The sequence below is a fragment of the Watersipora subatra genome, chromosome 3, assembly GCF_963576615.1.
Source record: "Watersipora subatra chromosome 3, tzWatSuba1.1, whole genome shotgun sequence".
NCBI classification, from domain to species: domain Eukaryota; kingdom Metazoa; phylum Bryozoa; class Gymnolaemata; order Cheilostomatida; family Watersiporidae; genus Watersipora; species Watersipora subatra.
In genome coordinates, this window is record NC_088710.1 from 9970557 (window position 1) to 9993475 (window position 22919).

At 30.1% G+C, this 22919-nt stretch overlaps 1 protein-coding gene across 1 annotated transcript in view; it reads right to left on the reverse strand.

Annotated features, from left to right (window-relative positions):
• Positions 1-11327: 11327 nt before the first annotated feature.
• LOC137391211 (uncharacterized) overlaps positions 11328-22919 on the reverse strand; it is a 51575-nt gene continuing 39983 nt past the window's right edge. The window contains exons 6-9 of the mRNA XM_068077611.1: positions 15960-16130; positions 12673-12781; positions 11852-12586; positions 11328-11604 (exon numbers count right to left, since the gene is read on the reverse strand). Coding sequence (XP_067933712.1) covers positions 11357-11604; positions 11852-12586; positions 12673-12781; positions 15960-16130 — 1263 coding nt within the window. The 3' untranslated portion in view covers positions 11328-11356. The remainder of the gene's footprint in view (positions 11605-11851; positions 12587-12672; positions 12782-15959; positions 16131-22919) is intronic.

Sequence of the window (22919 nt, forward strand, 5' to 3'; positions counted from 1 at the left end):
TATTGGCTTAACGCAAACTGATGGTTGTTTCCTTTCAATTAAACAATGACACTATAGGCTAATTATACAACTATTCATCAATCAGAAAGATTTTAGTCTAAACTTGCTAAAGCTGCTCCATTTCCGCTACCTTTTGCTCTGATCGGCATGTACAACAATGTCAACATATTACAATTCAAAGGATCGGCTTATATGTGAGTTTATATATATTTCCTGATTTCTGATAGGGCTTTTTTAGAGTCGGTTTACATGCGAGATAGGCTTATATGCAGAGATATACAATAAATGTTATCAACGTGATGCGAACTGTTAGATTGTATTTACTACCTGTACATTATTATTAATATTGTATTTATTACCTGTATATTATTATTAGTATTGTATTTACTATCTGTACATTATTATTAGTATTGTATTTACTACTTGTACATTATTATTAGTATTGTATTTACTACCTGCACATTATTATTCTACTATTGTATTTACACCTGTACATTATTATTAGTATTATATTTACTACCTGTACATTATTATTAGTATTGTATTTATTACTTGCACATTATTATTAGTATTGTATTTAATACCTGTACATTATTATTAGTATTGTATTTACTACCTGTACATTATTATTAGTATTGCATTAGTTACCTGTGCATCTCTAGTAGCGTTTAGAGACTTCAGCATTTTCACAGTTTCAGTATCGAAGTTTGAGATGCACTTAGAGATGAGTTTGAAAAGTTTCTCCAAATCAACTTCTCTTTCCATAATATTTTCAAACTTGTTTGAGTTCTCTAGATAAGTTACTAATTCATCTAGTGGCAGCAGTTGATGACTTTTCTCTGTAAATAAAATAAGTATTTTGTAGCCAACATCTTAAACTGTAATTTCTCAAAGAAAAAATTAGTGTAATTGATTTTTTCATTTTTACGTTTTCTTTGTACATGTATATGTACAAAGACAATGTACCTGTACATTACAATGTACATTACAGTACATGTACAATGTACATGTATTGTACATGTATTGTACATGTACAGTACATGTACAATACATGTACATGATGCAAATAGTCAGGCAGTTGTCATAACTCTATCTCACTAACCACGCTCATTCTTGCATACGTGTGCCTTTTTATTATTTTCTTATGAAAGCATTTAAAAGCTTGTATAACTTTTTGCTTTTGGCAAGATTTAGAGATCGGTCTTATAAAACATATGTTTAGATATCAATGTTTAGATATAAGGTTAGAGATCAATTTTGTGATACATATAAGGTCAGAAATCAATATTGTTAAACACGTAAGGTTAGTGATCAATGTTATTAGACATAAGGTTAGAGATCAATGCTGTGAGACATATAACGTTGGAGATCAATGCTGTGAGAGATATACGTTTAGGTATCAATGTTGTGAGACAAGGTCAGAGATCAGTGTTGTGAGACATAAAAGGCAACGGCACATATTCATTTACTTTTGATTATAATGTTTCTTTTGGTTAGTCATGCTGAAGTCTCTCAGAAAACAATATTGTAGTGTTAACTTACCACCTTGACATTTTGTCAATCTGGAGAAGCAACGATTACAAATAACCATAAGGCAAACTTTACATCCCAAACTGTAAGGATGTTCTTCATGTTTGTCACATGTTTTTATATCAATCTTCCGTTTCTGTAATTTGTATTCTTTGATGTCTATGGATGTGTGGTCAATGTGAATATCATCATGTGTCTGTAAAATGAACTAGTCGAAAGTGCACAAAGAAGGAGTTGTCTTATCTTGACGAAATAGAGGTCCATGCATGCTACTCACTTACCCCCTTATGTTTAACACAGTATTTCTTTCTGCAGTCTGTACAGTACATATCAGCTGTTAGCGCTTCTTGCTCTTTGCTGACACACACATCACACCAGACCTTGTCTTCAGTTGAGTAGTAAGGAAGGTTAGCAGCTGGTATCTCATACACCTCTCTAAATAGACAGACAGTTTACATTACAAATTCATTTAGAGAAGTGCATAAAAGTACATATTTTCTTATATGTTAGGGTTCTCATAAGTTGAGTTATGACTACAGACTTATGGCTGAGTAAAAAACACAACTTTAAAGTTGATGAGAAACATAATTTTACACACCTGCATTCTTCTATTGGACACTGTATGAGATGGTTTATAGCATAGAAGTCAGAGAGACACTCCAGACAGTGGACGTGTTTACATGGAAGAATCTTTGGTTCTTCCATCCCCTTACCTTCTCTCATACAGAATCCACATTTGACTTCTGCCTCAGAGTCCGCCATCGTTTTGCACCTTTCTTAAATCTGATATAAACAAAGTATCGTTAGATGAACAATTTACTCATAGGCACACCAAACACCATTTCTTTAGCAAACTGCAGTAAGACAAGCAACCTTTAAGGAAATGTGAATGGAGTATTTTCAAAGATGTGAAAAAAACAATAAGTATTGCATCGTAACCCAAATATGTGTGCTTCAATTCTACCATTACTTATTGACATTATGCTGTACTTGTTGTCTTATTATTCTGTAGTTTAAAAATATGTGAACAATTTTCTCGACTTACTGAAATGCTCAAGCGTGTGAAAATTCAATACCAACATACCGTAAAACCTCTAATAGAACGCTGCCTCTATTAGAACGCCACTTCTATTTGACTGTCATTACGAGATAAGGGTTTAAAAATAGAGCTTCACCCTCTATTTGAACCGCTCCCCCCGCCCCATCTATTTGACCGCCACTTTGACTTTTTTGATCTTTGAGAACCCATAATATCAAGTGATCAGTAAAAGTGCTCACAAAATCATATTAATAATGAATCATTTACATTACTAACAATTATTTCTCTCGTTGTCCAACTCCAAAACTTTTCGTTATTTTTTCGTTAAAATTTTCAAAGTAATACCATAGAAGTAATCAATAATGGTCTCAAGCTAATAGTTGTTCCTTGTTTAACGCAGTCTTAATCCTCCGAAGAACATGCATATGAAAACGGTTTGCAAGTTTTGCAAGGTTTGCAAAGGTTACGTTTAGTGAGCAAACTTTTACACATTGTATTTGTGCTAAATGCAGCGCGTAAAAGTTTTGCTGTGCCAAAAAACTGTTTGGACGAAGATATCAATTAGTTCAGCAGTGCAGAAAAAAATTTTGAGACCAGAAGATATTGTAGAAAGTATTGGACAACTAGAAAATTTTTGTTCCATTGTAAGCAACAATCAGAACGTAGCTATTCAAGCAAACGATGGAAATATTTTTATTTTAAAAACGTAAATTTTTGTTTCTACATGTTATATAAGTATGATCCGCTTATGTCACTTGTTCATGAATATATATTTGTATCATCTGATAGATTATCACTACATGTATATAACTTATAAATATGCAGATTTATAGCATGTCATTTAATAGCATCCTCGTGACTATCTTAACACTGCTTACAATAAATCAATGCTCACAACTCAACTTTGATTTCACATAAAAAGCCAGTTTTGGCTGCAAACTGTAGCAAACATATCAGAGTGCAACGAGCTTTTATGCAAAATTGTTGAAAATAGATATAAGTAAATATATGTCTTCAAACTCAGAATGAAATAAAAATTTTAAACGCAAACAAGTTGCAAAAATGGACACAGGCTATATCATCGCAGGTCAATTGCAAGCAATAGATGTCAACTGGTAAAGATATTTCGTGGTTTCTCGATGCATATTTATTAAGAAATCTCTGACAAGTTGGAGATAAGTCAGCAGATTTTTTGCATCCAAAAGGTTTAATACCGCTCTACTGGAATAACAGAGCAAAATACAGGCGACATCCGATTCGCCCGTAATAAGGCTAAATTTATTTTCCTAAAATTTTGATGAGCCATTTGAAAAATACATCGCCAGCCTCTATTTGAACCTCGCCTCCAATTGACCACCACCGTAGAGAAAAGGTTGAAAAATAGAGCGCCAGCCTCTACTTGAACCCCGCCTCCAATTGACCACCACCGTAGAGAAAGGGTTGAAAATAAAGCGCCAAGGCATTCAGTTAGCAGTTTTCCGGTATATAAATCTCAATCTCTTTTGTCATTCATTCGTTGGTCTGTCGATTGTATGTTCAGTTATAGCAATAGATGTTTAGCAACAAAAATTCCAGTTTGCACTGGATTTGAACTCAGAACCTCCAGGTCTCTAGACAGGCACACTAAACAGCTAGACTACATCTCCAACTAGCAGTATCAATGAATAATTGTGAACATATTCATTACATCAGTTGAAATACGCACAATAAACTTTGTGTGATGCGTAATATCACATGAGCTGGCTTCACTGCTCACAGCTTAACAGCTTTTATTATAGTAAGTTTATCAATATATGCAAGCTTATGCTACTAACTGAAGTTACTCAAATTAACCAATGTGCCAATTTTGTCATTGGTAAATTAGTCAATTTACCCAATAGCAACTACATTACCTGCCACAGTTTATAAGCTGTTTTTAATACATGTGCAACGCCCGCAATTCACCTAGTTAAACACTAAAGCACAACAGATCACACTCACCTAGCAGTTCAAAACAGCTCTAAAACATTTACCTGTATTATACGGTGATGCTCTGATGTTTTGGGTGGGAAAAACTTAAATTAAGTACTTTATGCTATTGAACAAGACTTTAGTACAAACCAGCTTATGTAAAGCTGTTGACAGTCTGTGTAAGCTGACACAAGAAGCAATATCTAGCTACGCCTTTCTTTCTTTTGTTTATAGGGATACTTACTCAAACACATCAATACTAATCAATACACTTCATACCCAGTGAATGGCTACTATTATATAGTAGAAAATCTCTTTATTGATTTCTAGTCTTTTCGTGCTCTGCGCGTGATTATATATTTGGCATCGCGAAAAGACTGAAGAAAGACTTCATTGTGAAACATCTGACGCAGGCTGTCATTGCTTAATATTGATTTTTTCAGCTGACTGTTGAGTTATACTGTGGTGTTGATATCTGTAATTTGTTATGGCTAGATATCAATAAAATATAAAAGTTCTATAAGACAGTATTCGAGGTTTAATTTCACATGTGTTCAGTTGCATAACGATTTGAACTGAACAAGAAGTTGATTATAATGATTATGATTGTCACAATAAATGTGATTAGCCGTGACCAAAATTATTAGCAAGTAAAAAATAAAATAAGAATAGGACATATATATATATAAATGTGTGAGATAGAATACAGTGTTACGAAAGATGTTCGAGGCCAGAGCTGGCTGCCTAGCTGACATTGAGGTAACCGACATCACGACGACACGACCACTGGTAGGACTTCCGGTCGGCTGAAGTTCGATGGCCGATTCAGACATGCTATGAATAGGGGTGGAGCCAATCAAGAGGAAAGGATATAAGAGGAGTGTATGCAGCAACGATGAGCAGAAGTCTCTGGCAGTCTTTTGCATGTTGTTTATTTGAACAGCATGCGTCATTTCATTATACCGATGGCTGGAGTCGAAATAACAGTGATTTATCAAGATATGACAACTCCTAATTGCTGTATTCATGTACTTGTGGGCTATAGCTATTAAGGCTAGAGGTGGAACGAGACATTTTTTTTAAGCTCGAGATGAGACTCGAGACACTGTCTTGTAAAAATTCGAGACTCGAGACACAAGACAGTAAAATAATGAGCATTTGGTGATGATTTCACTACACAAGTACTAGCTACTTGGTATATATAAAATTAATAAAACTATTATTAGATTGAATTTTCACCTGGTGTAAACGATTTAAATACAACATTTTAATAGTGATATGCATGTAGTTTTTGTAAACAAAAGTGTCACAAACAGCTTTAAAATACCGAAGTTATATATTCTAAGAATTTTGAGCTTGATTGGTCATAATTATTATAAACATATTGCTTTGTAAATGTATATTTTTATCATCTATTGAATAGGTCTTACTTTTTAATGTAATGTGTTATGAAACCGATAGTCGTCGCTCTACAAAGAAATACCGCAACTAAAATAACACACGATAACACTTTCATTCTTATCGTTTCATTAATGTTAAATTTTGTTTGTGTATTAACTGTAGTATGTGAATTATATTTAAATTGTACTCATGAAATTATATTAATTACTGTATACATGCACATGTATATTCTTATATTGAGCGAACAAAACGTCATTGTTAACCGAACACGGACTATGGTCGACACGGCCTTTCGTTCGTTTCTCTGTGTCCGGGCAAGTTTTACCGGCGATTGGTAGTATATACGTAAAGAGGCCCGAATTTTATGAAGGGCAGTTGGTGTTTAGACACGATGCGATAAAATACAGACATTTTACCCGCAAAAGTCTTATTTATTAAATTGGATTATCCGAAGAGTAATTAGATACGACCCGGTATCTGTTTCAAGGACACAGAACCGAACTAAAATATATTAACAGGGCCGTTGTCCGGACTACATGATTAGACTCAGTGGCCAACATAATCAATAGCAACAGGTAGTAACGGACCGGGTATAACTTTAAAGGCAATTGCCCGCAATCCATTACAATATATGGAGTTGTTGCTACCGCAAGAAGCCATGTTTTAACAACCGTGCGCAGGCGCTTTAGTTCTATTTCCTGTCTCGAGTTTGGCAATAGTTAAGTCGAGACCGATACGAGACGAGACAGGTCGATACTCGAGACGTCTCGTTCCACCTCTAATTAAGGCAACACATTTAACAACAGGAATGGGCCATGATGAGTTGAACTTAATATTTATAGAAGTACCTTCTTTCACATAATTTAGCTGTTGACATCTGAGGGTGCAGCAACGGTCTTGGAGTTATCTTTACTTGAGTTGACAGCTCTTTAATTTTTCTATTCATATGAGGCTTTCTCAGTTTATAAGCAACAAAATGGATTTGTTTGACTGTTAAGCCTTAACTTTTTGAGCTTTAGCTTGGTAAATCTGTTTTCCTACATCTGTTTGTTTTGATCTACATGTACATAAAATGGTTAATAGGTACACAGTACAGATTAATCTGGGTTCTGAACCATCTTCTAAGCAGAAGGTGAACAGTATACGATAGGCATTGCATCAAAAACATCTGAAGGGCTGGATTGGATTAAAGAGCAGATTATTGTCGGGTGTTTCCTTATGATTGAACAAGTTATGTGGCAGCCCAACTTATGCATGGATGTTGATATAGTACTCCTATCACAAGAATAATTCTCAGATTTTAGCATCATTCTTGGGATTCCGCACAAGTGAACATGATTTTATCCCCTGGTACTAGAAATGAGGGTTTTGAGAAAAATAGTTTTTCTTAGTTTCATTTTTCATCTTTTCTTGAATATAAAGAAAAGATATTACAACCATCGTAGCAGCTTCAACAATCCATCAAAACAAACTTCAACAGAACTAAGTAATTATATATGGCAGCTTAAAGATCGATCCATCCCGTACGACATCAAGTGTAGAGTATTGAAAAAAGCGAGTAGTTACAATAAGACCAGTAAACGCTGTAATTTGTGTATTTGGGGGAAGTTCTTCATTCTATACAAACCTAAGCTTGCAACTCAAGCTTAGGTTTGTATAGAGCTTTAGGTTTTGCCAAGCTTAGACTCAAGAAACGAGCTTGTGTCAAAGTGCAGACATTCAAATAAGCACTTAATTTGCAATGCTGTGTCATGAACCAATTAAATTGTTGTATTATATGTAGCTAGCCTTTATCATTAAGCTACTCGATTTGTTCTTACATACAGTCATATGAGCTTCAGATCATTTTAATTTTACCTGATGAATGGTAACAACCATGAAACTGTAAGTTGTAAAATGTTTTAAAAATTTTTAGTTCTTAATATAGTTTATATAAATGCTCTATTTTAATATTGAGCACTCTCTTCTAGTGAACTGCAACCTTCTTCTTCATCAGTATATATATATATATATAATTTTGGTACTCAATTTGTTGAACACAAAAGAATTCCGATTGAAAAAAAGTAAATATATATATATATATTTACTTTTTTTCAACCGGAATTCTTTTGTGTTCAACAAATTGAGTACCAAAATTTCTTCAGTGTTGCTGTAACACTCTTTCACAAAGTCTGAAAATTTTTTATCCAATCTACTGTTGAATTTGAAGGTCTATAAACGAAAGACATTATATAAGGTCTCAAGATAAATGGAATGACTTTAATGGAAAGACTATCAGCATCAATTTCATTAATAGCAAATTCCAAACGCTTGAAATTAATGGAGTGGTGAATATAGCATAACAAGCCACCACCCTGATTATAGTTCTTATCATTTTTTATCATATTGTAATCAGAAATTTTAAAGTAACCATCACCAGTATTGCTAGCAGTCCTGGGGAAATGCTCCATTTTGTTATTTAAAACAATACGAATATCACAAAAACGTCTAATGTGCATAATATTTAATAAACCACCACTAACTTCATCTCGGTCCCTGTTTGTTCAGCTAGCTGTGTTGCCTGTTGATAAACTTTATCAGCATAAAATTCTCTTGATAGCTCATTAAAAATTTTATTCAAGCGATGACGAAACCAAGAAAGATTAACACGATAACACCAGATTTTTAGAAACCAATCTACCTCTACCATTATTTTATACTGCTTCAGGTCAAAAAACAATAGAATACAGAGTAACATCGCAATGGAACAGTCTTCCAATAGACTTACGCAAAACCTCTGCTTTTCCCAGTTTTAGAGTTGATATGAATAGCTATTTGTTAAACCTAGATTCCTAGAGGGAAGACCTGCTGTTTAAGTTTGCTAATTTCTGTGGGCCCAGCGCCTCGACTAGCCGCAGTGCTACTGCGCATGTGGGCCTCATCAGGCCTTAACAATAGGAACTAAGCTTCATTTTTTGTTCAACCTAATCAATATTATTACTAAATCTTTATTTTGGCTTAATGTTATATTTCTACTAACTGATGAAATAAAACACACACACCCACACACACCCACCTATGCACACACACACCTACACACCCCCACACACACCCACCTATGCACACACACACCTACACACACCCACACACACCCACACACACTCACACACACCCAAGCTCCAAGCTTGGGTGACACTCAAGCACTCCAGCTCCAAGAAATGTCTAAAAAAAACAGTTAATTTTAAATTTATACTTGGAAATCAAACACTTGACTTCATCCATTTTCGAAGATGAACCTCTTATATTCAAATGGGTGATGGAAAATTCTTTAGAGAGATCCATCAGTTAAAAGGTTCAGCATGACATAAACAATAGGTTGATGGTATACTTATTCCATGTGAGATGGCATTTTGGTAGAATAGGGATGAGGAAAACTTAATCTTCAAGGACTTCAATCTTTTACCATTTTTGAACAATCCTACTGTAAAAGCATCAGGGTCAGTATCTTTGATATCTTGATTAATTTTATTGTCATCTACATTGAGCGGTAAACCTTTAACAATAACTACATTCTCTTCAAGAGAATCTGGATCAATGGACAGTCTGCGGGATGATCCATCAAACAGATCAGATTTCCAGCAATCTGTAACTCTTTTATCGGTGTCCCGTGATCGGAACTGAATCATAATCCTAGGATTGTTTGATTTGAAGTTGTAACGAGTAACGATTTCAATGATGGTTGGCCCGTACTGACTGTTTATAGCTTTTCGTACGTTTCTTGGTTAAATGATTTATGGAGAGAAGAGTTTGGTCGAATTAAAACCACCATGTTGTTGTTTCCAACAAAAGCAGTTTTCTGTTGTTTAGATTGAGCTGGTTGCTTAACAGCTGTTGCTGGAATACGCTGATCAACATCCATTAAGGTGAGATTTGAAATTGAAGGCATATTTTGTTTGTTGCATGATTTACTTTCTGGGTTTGAACACAGTGTAGCATTGGTTGATTGTTTCCTTGGTGGTTCATCTTAGAAATGAAGATTTCATTTTGTTGTCTCAGCATAAGAACTCTGTTGTTCCTTGAGCTCATCAGATAATGATTTTTACATAGCTAGTAGTTTGTTATCAAACTGATTTGATGACCATGATGAGTACTTGATGAATTCAGCCTTTAGATTCTGTGGAAGTAGATGTTGATAGTAACTTGTCAATTTTGGTTTCTAACTCTGCAACTCTGGTGATTAAGAATTCTACTATAATAGTACTCAATTTTGAGCAGTTATTACATGTTTCTGTAGCTTTTTCTAAAGTGGTGTATGAAGCACTAGTTGAGGCTTCACGATTTATTGCAGACAGACACAAGGGTGCTGATTGAATATATGATAAAGAATTGGATGAAGACAGCGTTGAAAGCTCATCAATGCACTTTGTTTGTATTTACCCAATAAGAGGCTTCTTTTAATCTTCTGTGAAGGTGGTTAATATCTGTTCATAGTGGGAAAAGAAGATGTTGAGATATGTAAGCATGTTCACAAGTATTCTACTCGTAGTGATGTAAAAATTTACAATATACAAGGCTGAAACACTGAGTGCACAACGAGACCAGAATGGTCTATATTATCCTTGATCAATTCAACTTCATAGTTGGATGATTGGTAAATCACGAAACTACGTTTGAAAACCTCATAACCGGCAGCAGTACAATTTATTACTATCTGTGGGTTTTCAGGCTTACCCAGGCTTGAATAGTTTAAGTTTTTTCGGTGTGATTTATTTTCTTGTGAAGATATTTGACCCTGGAAAAGATGTCTGGCAGCTGAATGGAATTTATTGCTCTACTTGTTTCTTTTGCAAAAGTCTGATTGTCCAATTCGTTTATTTGCTCCTCTTTATTGGTGTCAGAAGATGGTTTTTCCTCTTTTTTGATTCATTATCCATTGCTTTACAGAATGTTTTTAAATGATAAAATGATTATTTTATCTTCTGAGTCATATATTTTTCAAAATCTAAATGGCAGTATAGCAAAGAGAAATTTAAAAAGCAGGATATTGTGTAACATTCAATATCAATCCAGTGACATATGAATAAACCTATCTAAAGCATAACATCATAACATACTTATCTATTTAATATGATTTGACTGATTATATATATAAGTTATAGTTATATATATAACTATAACATATATATAGAAAAATACTCTATATTAAGATAGCAGAGCAAGTGGTGAGTCATCGAATATTCAGGTACAACTTATATGATAATATAAAAATATATAAATGGACAAACTCTGTCAAACAGAGGTGCAAAAATATTGCTCATTTATTGTTTTAATAGTTGTAACCAGCTGTAGAAGCTGGAGTTATCTTTCTGCGATAACACAAGTCTTAATCAATATATTAATCTAATATCAATATATTAATCAATACATTATCAATTGATCAATTCCTTTGGCTTCTGGTTATGAGTTCTTGACAGCTTTTACTTGCGCACAGACGTAGGGCGGCGGTGAAACAGCAATAGGTGGACCATGGGTACGAGGAATCTGGGGCAACTGAATCGTTGTGTGCAGAGGCACACACGGGCTAAAACTTAGCTTATAAATTGTCACTATTGCACGATGTCGACTTGCTACAGCCAAAGTGTCTCCCTCACGGTGGATACGCTTACTGCCTTGCTTCAGCCCACCAAACTCATGAACCACAACTCCTAAAATGAGCATGACTAGCTGTCAGGGGATTATATTTGCAATCAAATGCAATCGATGGAAATAACAAGTGACTTTATTTGATTTTTAGAAGAAAAGAATAACATTACACAAACCTACTTATATTAGGGCCAGGTTTGCTTATTGAGATCTAAAGATAGATATTAACCACTTTCCTGAAAACTTATACCAAGCATATGGTTTACAGTTGTCATATTCACAGGTTTATAGAAACTGAGGCTAACTAACCTGTCTCTAAATTGATTACTCTCAGCTCCCCTCCACTATCAGCTAAGAGAGCATGTCCTCTTCCATAGCATGTGATAGCTGGTTGCTCTTTCTCCTTCCTCCTCCACATGACTTTTTCAGTATTTATGTCTATCCTGATGAGGTCATTGAAACTTGAATCAAACGCAATTATAGAAGTCTTATCTGCAGCAGTGAGAACTCGTAATGATGATCTCATAGAGCTGAAGACATCTTTTATTCGAACTCCATTAAGTGTGTAGAGGGCTGGTACAGCCTTGAAATTCGTCCCGTCAGCAAGAAGAAGCTGATCAGAGACAAGTGTCAGTGAACTGTACAAACTGTTGACAGCAGATGGCCAGTTAGACATCAGCTTGCCAGACAAATCATACAACTGGACAATCCGTGTCTCTATAAGATCAGAATGTCGTCGTCCAATGTTAGCAAAGGTCGAGGTCAAAACATAAATAGTCTCTTTATGAATTGCGACAGATAACACTGAGTATTGAGGACGAATTAAGGTATTGACACTCTGTAAGTTGTCTACCTTCACAATATAATTATTCGTCTTTACATAAATATTTCCTTTGTGCTGATAGACCCTTTGAGCACGGCCCTGTAGGTTGATCGTCTTTAGAAGAGACAGGGATTTTGGGTATGTAGGAGTTCTCACCAACTTCTCACTTTCGATTGCGATAGAGCTGAAAGTTATAAAGACTTCAGCATCTCTATTTTTATCTATAAAAATAAAACAAAAACTCTGGTAATATAAGGTACTGTAAAACAAGAACATAATTATAGTAAACAATGTTTCAACAAACTACCTTTTTTTTCTATCTCCTGGATATCAGGCAATTTCAGAGCTGGGAGTTGTTCTCTCCAAAGACTCCCCATTTTGTCATACAGCTCATCGTATGCTCTTATTATATCAACCTACATATATATAAAGAATATTCCTTCTACATCAATTAGATTAGTGGTTTATGATACATTAGTTATTACATGTATATATACCAGGCCTGTATTCACTGGTTGCAAGTTGGGGCGCCTAATGTTAGGCGACTAGTTATAAACACCTAGGGTGTGGAGGGGCGATGTAAGTCCCCAACAGGTTTCTCTCATGTAGGGCCTCCAGCCGGGCCTCTCATGTGAAGTTTAAAAAATTTATCGGAAAGTATCAACATTTTTCTATTTTTTGAGATTTGTTTTGTTTTAGGTGATGTGACTGACAAGACGTTTCTAAATTACAATAGGCAAAACTTGATCACAGTTGAAACGCTCAGAAAAAGGCATCTTTTTCTTTTGAGCGTTTTAACAAAGATCAATTTTGCGGATTTTATTTCAAGTTCATTCGGAGGTTTTTACGCTTTCGATGGGACATGGCCAAGCGGATGTTTGGTAAAACTTGATCTTTTGCAAACCATTATACAAGTCGTTAACAAGAATATTTTGCCGCTGATGATGATAATAATGACGCCTAAGAACTACTAAAAGTTGATGTTTGTCTCTATGGCTTGGAATGAAGTGATATTCTACAGCGATAAAAACCGTGTCCATGGCCGTTGGGCAAATAACATTCCGAATAAATGATGTTGAGGTCGAGTTATCTGAAGCAATTTATCATTGCGTTGGAACTGACCAAACAAATCCATTCGAGTTAACCTTGTGTTTGAGATGAATTGTTACATTTTATCCGAGGGCGAGTTATCCGAGTTGGACTGTACTTGGCCGTGAAAAATTCCCAAAAAGTTGGGGCGGCTCAGCCGGCCAGCCGCCCCAGAAAATACGGGCCTGATATATACAGTATATTAGTGTATATAGTGTTACTAGCTGTGCTTCCCGGCATTGCCCGGGTACTAAAAATCAGCTTATAAACAATGAGAAGTAATGAGAGTTGCCTGCCACTTGCTATTAGCCTGGCAAATTACCCTAAATTGTTTTGGATGAGGATTCTCCTTTAAAGATGTGAAGTAAACGTGCCATTGCTGTTTATAATTGCTTTTTCCTACGATTTTTGATGTAGCTGATCTGTTGCATTTTTAGCTGTTTCATTATCAATTTTTGCATTTTTAGTTGTGTATCTTAACCTTTAATGTTTATGATGTTATAAGAGCCAAATTACTTACAATTGTTTACAAAGTAAACAATTTGTACACTGACAAAGTGTACAAATTGTTTACTTTTGTTTTCTATTTCCATCATCATAAATAGAAAACCTTCCATGAAGATTAAACACGATCTCTATCTACCGTTTTCCATAATTACCCGCTTTTATTTATAGTATGCGGTATAAAGTAAAGCTTATGGTGTAAAATGTTGAAAAAATACTTTACCGAAGTTGTTTTCTTGCCTTGGAACGGATTACATAATTTACATAATTTTATTTTAATGGGAAAAATTGTTTCAGATTTAGAACAACTCAGTTTTCGAACAACCTTCTTACAAGTCGCTGAAAGTTATGAAATTTTAAACTTACAGTGGTTTGAAAACCTTTACAGTTGTTTTATTTATTTTTAATTTAGTTGTCCTGCACAAAACCTTTTCCTGATGATATGAAGTTTGAAAAATACAGTTGTTTGAAAAAGTTTAAAAACCTGTACAGTTGTTTTATTTTCTCTCTTCATTTATTTCAATTAAAGAAAACACTTTTTTTGTGTTATGTAGTTTGAAAGTTAGAGTGGCAAATGTTGTTACATGTTAAATTAAAATAAATTATACTTAATTATAGTAAACTAAAATTACATAAAAATAAAATATACTTTTTATTACCTTATTTAATAAATAATTTTTCATTTTAATCATAGCTAAACAGATTATATTTAGCTATTACTTGCTAACTATTTCACATTTACATTTAAACACATTTACAGTTTTATTTTTCTTTCTAAATTATTTCAACAAAACACTTCTTTCATGGTATGAAATTTAAAAGTTGTAGTTGTTTGAAAAGGCTTGAAAACCTTTAGTTGTTTTCTTTTTCCTCTTCAATCATTTGAACAGCTTAAAAATATTTTCTCATGATATGAAGTTTAAAAGGAAGAGTGGGAAACTTTGTATACGGTATGCAATATGAGAATAAATTTTCTATCCAAACACTTTTTCATTACTCTGGCAACGCCGGGCAGTACACCTAGTTATTATATATGTCAGTGCGTGTGCTATTATAATTGTTAGTCATCGTATATGTCAGTGTATATGTTATTATAACTGGTAGTTATTATATATGACAGTGTATATGTTATTATAACTGGTAGTCCTTATATATGTCAGTGTATATGTCATTATAACTGATAGTCATTATATATGTCAGTGTATATGTTATTATAACTGGTAGTTATTATATATGTCAGTGTATATGTTATTATAACAGGTAGTCCTTATATATGTCAGTGTATATGTCATTATAACTGGTAGTCATTATATATGCCAGTGTATATGTTATTATAACTGGTAGTCATTATATATGTCAGTGTATATGTTATTATACCTGGTAGTCATTATAAATATCAGTAGATATGTAGCAGGTAGTCATTATATATGTCAGTGTACATGTTATTATAACTCGGAGTTATTATATATGTCAATGTATATGTTATTATAACAGGTAGTCATTATCTATGTCAGCGTACATGTTATTATAACTGGTAGTCAATATATATGTCAGTATATATGTTATTATAACTGGTAGTCATTATATATGTCAGCATACATGTTATTATAACTGGTAGTCAATATATACGTCAGTATATATGTTATTATAACTGGTAGTCATTATATATGTCAGTGTATATGTTATTATAACTGGTAGTTATTATATATGTCAGTGTATAGGTTATTATAACTGGTAGTCATTATATATGTCAGTATAGATATTATTGTAACTAGCAGTCACTATATATGTCAGTGTGTATGCTATTATAACGGGTAGTCATTATATATTTATATATGTCAGTGTATATGTTATTATCACCGGTAGTTATTATATATGTCACTGTGTATGTTATTATAACTGGTAGTCACTGAAGGGAGCCAGCTACTAATTTCCATATTAATTTTAGATTCTTTGTCAGATTTAGGTCAAAAAGTTAAGTGCAAATATCAGTGAATTAACCTTGTGGCTGTATTTGCACTTTGCTTCTAATCTGTATCTTGTGTTTGTCGCAGAGTTCCATTTGCTCATCACTGTTCCTTCCATGTATTCGGCCAACCTTGTCTTGGTACGCTGTCTGCTTGCCATGGACTCTCTTTCTAGTTCATCATATTTCTGTTTTATTTCCGCCAACTATTGAGAGACACTCAAAAATCTTAGTTATACTACATAGTTCATATCTAAGTAAATATTCACATCCAGCGCTATCTAATCTTGAATACCTAGATTGTATTTACTACCTGTGCATTATTATTAGTATTGTATTTACTACCTGTACATTATTATTAGTATTGTATTTACTACCTGTACATTATTATTAGTATTGTATTTACTACCTGTACATTATTATTAGTATTGTATTTACTACCTGTACATTATTATTAGTATTGTATTTACTACCTGTACATTATTATTAGTATTGTATTTACTACCTGTACATTATTATTAGTATTGTATTTACTACCTGTACATTATTATTAGTATTGTATTTACTACCTGTACATTATTATTAGTATTGTATTTACTACCTGTACATTATTATTAGTATTGTATTTACTACCTGTACATTATTATTAGTATTGTATTTACTACCTGTACATTATTATTAGTATTGTATTTACTACCTGTATATTATTATTAGTATTGTATTTACTACCTGTATATTATTATTAGTATTGTCTTTACTGCCTGTACATTATTATTAGTATTGTATTTACTACCTGTATATTATTATTAGTATTGTATTTACTACCTGCACAATATTATTAGTATTGTATTTACTACCTGTATATTATTGTTAGTATTGTATTTACCACCTGTATATTATTATTAGTATTGTATTTACTACCTGTATATTATTATTAGTATTGTATTTACCACCTGTATATTATTATTAGTATTGTATTTACTACCTGTACATTATTATTAGTATTGTATTTACTACCTGTACATTATTATTAGTATTGTATTTACTACCTGTATATTATTATTAGTATTGTATTTACTACCTGTACATTATTATTAGTAATGTATTTACTACCTGTACATTATTATTAGTATTGTATTTACTACCTGTACATTATTATTAGTATTGTATTTACTACCTGTATATTATTATTAGTATTGTATTTACTACCTGTACATTATTATTAGTATTGTATTTACTACCTGTATATTATTATTAGTATTGTATTTACTACCTGTATATTATTATTAGTATTGTCTTTACTACCTGTACATTATTATTAGTATTGTATTTACTACCTGTATATTATTATTAGTATTGTATTTACTACCTGTATATTATTATTAGTATTGTATTTACTACCTGTACATTATTATTAGTATTGTATTTACTACCTGTATATTATTATTAGTATTGTATTTACTACCTGCACAATATTATTAGTATTGTATTTACTACCTGTATATTATTATTAGTATTGTCTTTACTACCTGTATATTATTATTAGTATTGTATTTACTACCTGTATATTATTATTAGTATTGTCGTTACTACCTGTACATTATTATTAGTATTGTATTTACTACCTGTACATTATTATTAGTATTGTATTTACTACCCGTACATTATTATTAGTATTGTATTTACTACCTGTATATTATTATTAGTATTGTATTTACTACCTGTATATTATTATTAGTATTGTCTTTACTACCTGTACATTATTATTAGTATTGTATTTACCACCTGTATATTATTATTAGTATTGTATTTACTACCTGTATATTATTATTAGTATTGTCTTTACTACCTGTACATTATTATTAGTATTGTATTTACTACCTGTACATTATTATTAGTATTGTATTTACTACCTGTACATTATTATTAGTATTGTATTTACTACCTGTACATTATTATTAGTATTGTATTTACTACCTGTATATTATTATTAGTATTGTATTTACTACCTGTACATTATTATTAGTATTGTATTTACTACCTGTATATTATTATTAGTATTGTATTTACTACCTGTATATTATTATTAGTATTGTCTTTACTACCTGTGCATTATTATTAGTATTGTATTTACTACCTGCACAATATTATTAGTATTGTATTTACTACCTGTATATTATTATTAGTATTGTATTTACCACCTGTATATTATTATTAGTATTGTATTTACTACCTGTATATTATTATTAGTATTGTATTTACTACCTGTATATTATTATTAGTATTGTATTTACTACCTGTACATTATTATTAGTATTGTATTTACTACCTGTATATTATTATTAGTATTGTATTTACTACCTGTACATTATTATTAGTATTGTATCTACTACCTGTACATTATTATTAGTATTGTATTTACTACCTGTACATTATTATTAGTATTGTATTTACTACCTGTACATTATTATTAGTATTGTATTTACTACCTGTATATTATTATTAGTATTGTATTTACTACCTGTACATTATTATTAGTATTGTATTTACTACCTGTATATTATTATTAGTATTGTATTTACTACCTGTATATTATTATTAGTATTGTCTTTACTACCTGTACATTATTATTAGTATTGTATTTACTACCTGTATATTATTATTAGTATTGTATTTACTACCTGTATATTATTATTAGTATTGTATTTACTACCTGTACATTATTATTAGTATTGTATTTACTACCTGTATATTATTATTAGTATTGTATTTACTACCTGCACAATATTATTAGTATTGTATTTACTACCTGTAAATTATTAATAGTATTGTATTTACTACCTAAATATTATTATTAGTATTGTATTTACTACCTGTATATTATTATTAGTATTGTCTTTACTACCTGTATATTATTATTAGTATTGTATTTACTACCTGTACATTATTATTAGTATTGTAGTTACTACCTGTAAATTATTATTAGTATTGTATTTACTACCTGTATATTATTATTAGTATTGTCTTTACTACCTGTACATTATTATTAGTATTGTATTTACTACCTGTATATTATTATTAGTACTGTATTTACTACCTGTACATTATTATTAGTATTGTAGTTACTACCTGTAAATTATTATTAGTATTGTATTTACTACCTGTATATTATTATTAGTATTGTATTTACTACCTGTACATTATTATTAGTATTGTATTTACTACCTGTATATTATTATTAGTATTGTATTTACTACCTGTACATTATTATTAGTATTGTATTTACTACCTGTACATTATTATTAGTATTGTATTTACTACCTGTATATTATTATTAGTATTGTATTTACTACCTGTACATTATTATTAGTATTGTATTTACTACCTGTATATTATTATTAGTATTGTATTTACTACCTGTATATTATTATTAGTATTGTCTTTACTACCTGTACATTATTATTAGTATTGTATTTACTACCTGTATATTATTATTAGTATTGTATTTACTACCTGTATATTATTATTAGTATTGTATTTACTACCTGTACATTATTATTAGTATTGTATTTACTACCTGTATATTATTATTAGTATTGTATTTACTACCTGCACAATATTATTAGTATTGTATTTACTACCTGTAAATTATTAATAGTATTGTATTTACTACCTAAATATTATTATTAGTATTGTATTTACTACCTGTATATTATTATTAGTATTGTCTTTACTACCTGTATATTATTATTAGTATTGTATTTACTACCTGTAAATTATTATTAGTATTATATTTTTTACCTGTACATTATTGTTAGTATTGTATTTACTACCTGTAAATTATTAATAGTATTGTATTTACTACCTGTACATTATTATTAGTATTATATTTTTTACCTGTACATTATTGTTAGTATTGTATTTACTACCTGTAAATTATTAATAGTATTGTATTTACTACCTAAATATTATTATTAGTATTGTATTTACTACCTGTATATTATTATTAGTATTGTCTTTACTACCTGTATATTATTATTAGTATTGTATTTACTACCTGTACATTATTATTAGTATTGTAGTTACTACCTGTAAATTATTATTAGTATTGTATTTACTACCTGTATATTATTATTAGTATTGTCTTTACTACCTGTACATTATTATTAGTATTGTATTTACTACCTGTATATTATTATTAGTACTGTATTTACTACCTGTACATTATTATTAGTATTGTAGTTACTACCTGTAAATTATTATTAGTATTGTATTTACTACCTAAATATTATTATTAGTATTGTATTTACTACCTGTATATTATTATTAGTATTGTCTTTACTACCTGTATATTATTATTAGTATTGTATTTACTACCTGTACATTATTATTAGTATTGTATTTACTACCTGTAAATTATTAATAGTATTGTATTTACTACCTAAATATTATTATTAGTATTGTATTTACTACCTGTATATTATTATTAGTATTGTATTTACTACCTGTATATTATTATTAGTATTGTATTTACTACCTGTATATTATTATTAGTATTGTATTTACTACCTGTATATTATTATTAGTATTGTATTTACTACCTGTATATTATTATTAGTATTGTCTTTACTACCTGTATAGTATTATTAGTATTGTATTTACTAGTTGCACAATATTATTAGTATTGTATTTACTACCTGTATATTATTATTAGTATTGTATTTACTACCTGTATATTATTATTAGTATCGTATTTACTACCTGTACATTATTATTAGTATTGTATTTACTACCTGTAAATTATTATTAGTATTGTATTTACTACCTGTAAATTATTAATAGTATTGTCTTTACGACCTGTACATTATTATTAGTATTGTATTTACTACCTGTATATTATTATTAGTATTGTATTTACTACCTGTATATTATTATTAGTATTGTATTTACTACCTGTAAATTATTATTAGTATTATATTTTTTACCTGTACATTATTGTTAGTATTGCATTTACCACCTGTATATTATTATTAGTATTGTCTTTACTACCTGTATATTATTATTAGTATTGTATTTACTACCTGTAAATTATTATTAGTATTATATTTTTTACCTGTACATTATTGTTAGTATTGTATTTACTACCTGTAAATTATTAATAGTATTGTATTTACTACCTAAATATTATTATTAGTATTGTATTTACTACCTGTATATTATTATTAGTATTGTATTTACTACCAGTATATTATTATTAGTATTGTATTTACTACCTGTACATTATTATTAGTATTGTATTTATTACTTGTACATTATTATTAGTATTGTATTTACTAGTTGCACAATATTATTAGTATTGTATTTACTACCTGTATATTATTATTAGTATTGTATTTACCACCTGTATATTATTAGTATTGTATTTACTACCTGTATATTATTATTAGTATTGTATTTACTACCTGTATATTATTAGTATTGTAATTACTACCTGTATATTATTATTAGTATTGCATTTACTACCTGTACATTATTATTAGTATTGTATTTACCACCTGTAAATTATTATTAGTATTGTATTTACTACCTGTATATTATTATTAGTATTGTATTTACTACCTGTACATTATAATTAGTATTGTATTTACTACCTGTACATTATTATTAGTATTGTATTTACTAGTTGCACAATATTAATAGTATTGTATTTACTACCTGTATATTATTATTAGTATTGTATTTACTACCTGTATATTATTATTAGTATTGTATTTACTACCTGTACATTATTATTAGTATTGTATTTACTAGTTGCACAATATTATTAGTATTGTATTTACTACCTGTACAATATTATTAGTATTGTATTTATTACTTGTACATTATTATTAGTATTGTATTTACTAGTTGCACAATATTATTAGTATTGTATTTACTACCTGTACAATATTATTAGTATTGTATTTACTACCTGTATATTATTATTAGTATTGTATTTACCACCTGTATATTATTATTAGTATGTATTAACTACCTGTATATTATTATTAGTATTGTATTTACTACCTGTACATTATTATTAGTATTGTATTTACTACCTGTATATTATTATTAGTATTGCATTTACTACCTGTATATTATTATTAGTATTGTATTTACTACCTGTATATTATTAGTATTGCATTTACTACCTGTACATTATTATTAGTATTGTATTTACCACCTGTAAATTATTATTAGTATTGTATTTATTACTTGTACATTATTATTAGTATTGTATTTACTAGTTGCACAATATTAATAGTATTGTATTTACCACCTGTAAATTATTATTAGTATTGTATTTATTACTTGTACATTATTATTAGTATTGTATTTACTAGTTGCACAATATTAATAGTATTGTATTTACTACCTGTATATTATTATTAGTATTGTATTTACTACCTGTATATTATTAATAGTATTGTATTTACTACCTAAATATTATTATTAGTATTGTATTTACTACCTGTATATTATTATTAGTATTGTATTTACTACCTGTATATTATTATTAGTATTGTATTTACTACCTGTATATTATTATTAGTATTGTATTTACTACCTGTATATTATTATTAGTATTGTATTTACTACCTGTATATTATTAGTATTGCATTTACTACCTGTACATTATTATTAGTATTGTATTTACCACCTGTAAATTATTATTAGTATTGTATTTATTACTTGTACATTATTATTAGTATTGTATTTACTAGTTGCACAATATTAATAGTATTGTATTTACCACCTGTAAATTATTATTAGTATTGTATTTATTACTTGTACATTATTATTAGTATTGTATTTACTAGTTGCACAATATTAATAGTATTGTATTTACTACCTGTATATTATTATTAGTATTGTATTTACTACCTGTATATTATTATTAGTATTGTCTTTACTACCTGTACATTATTATTAGTATTGTATTTACTACCTGTATA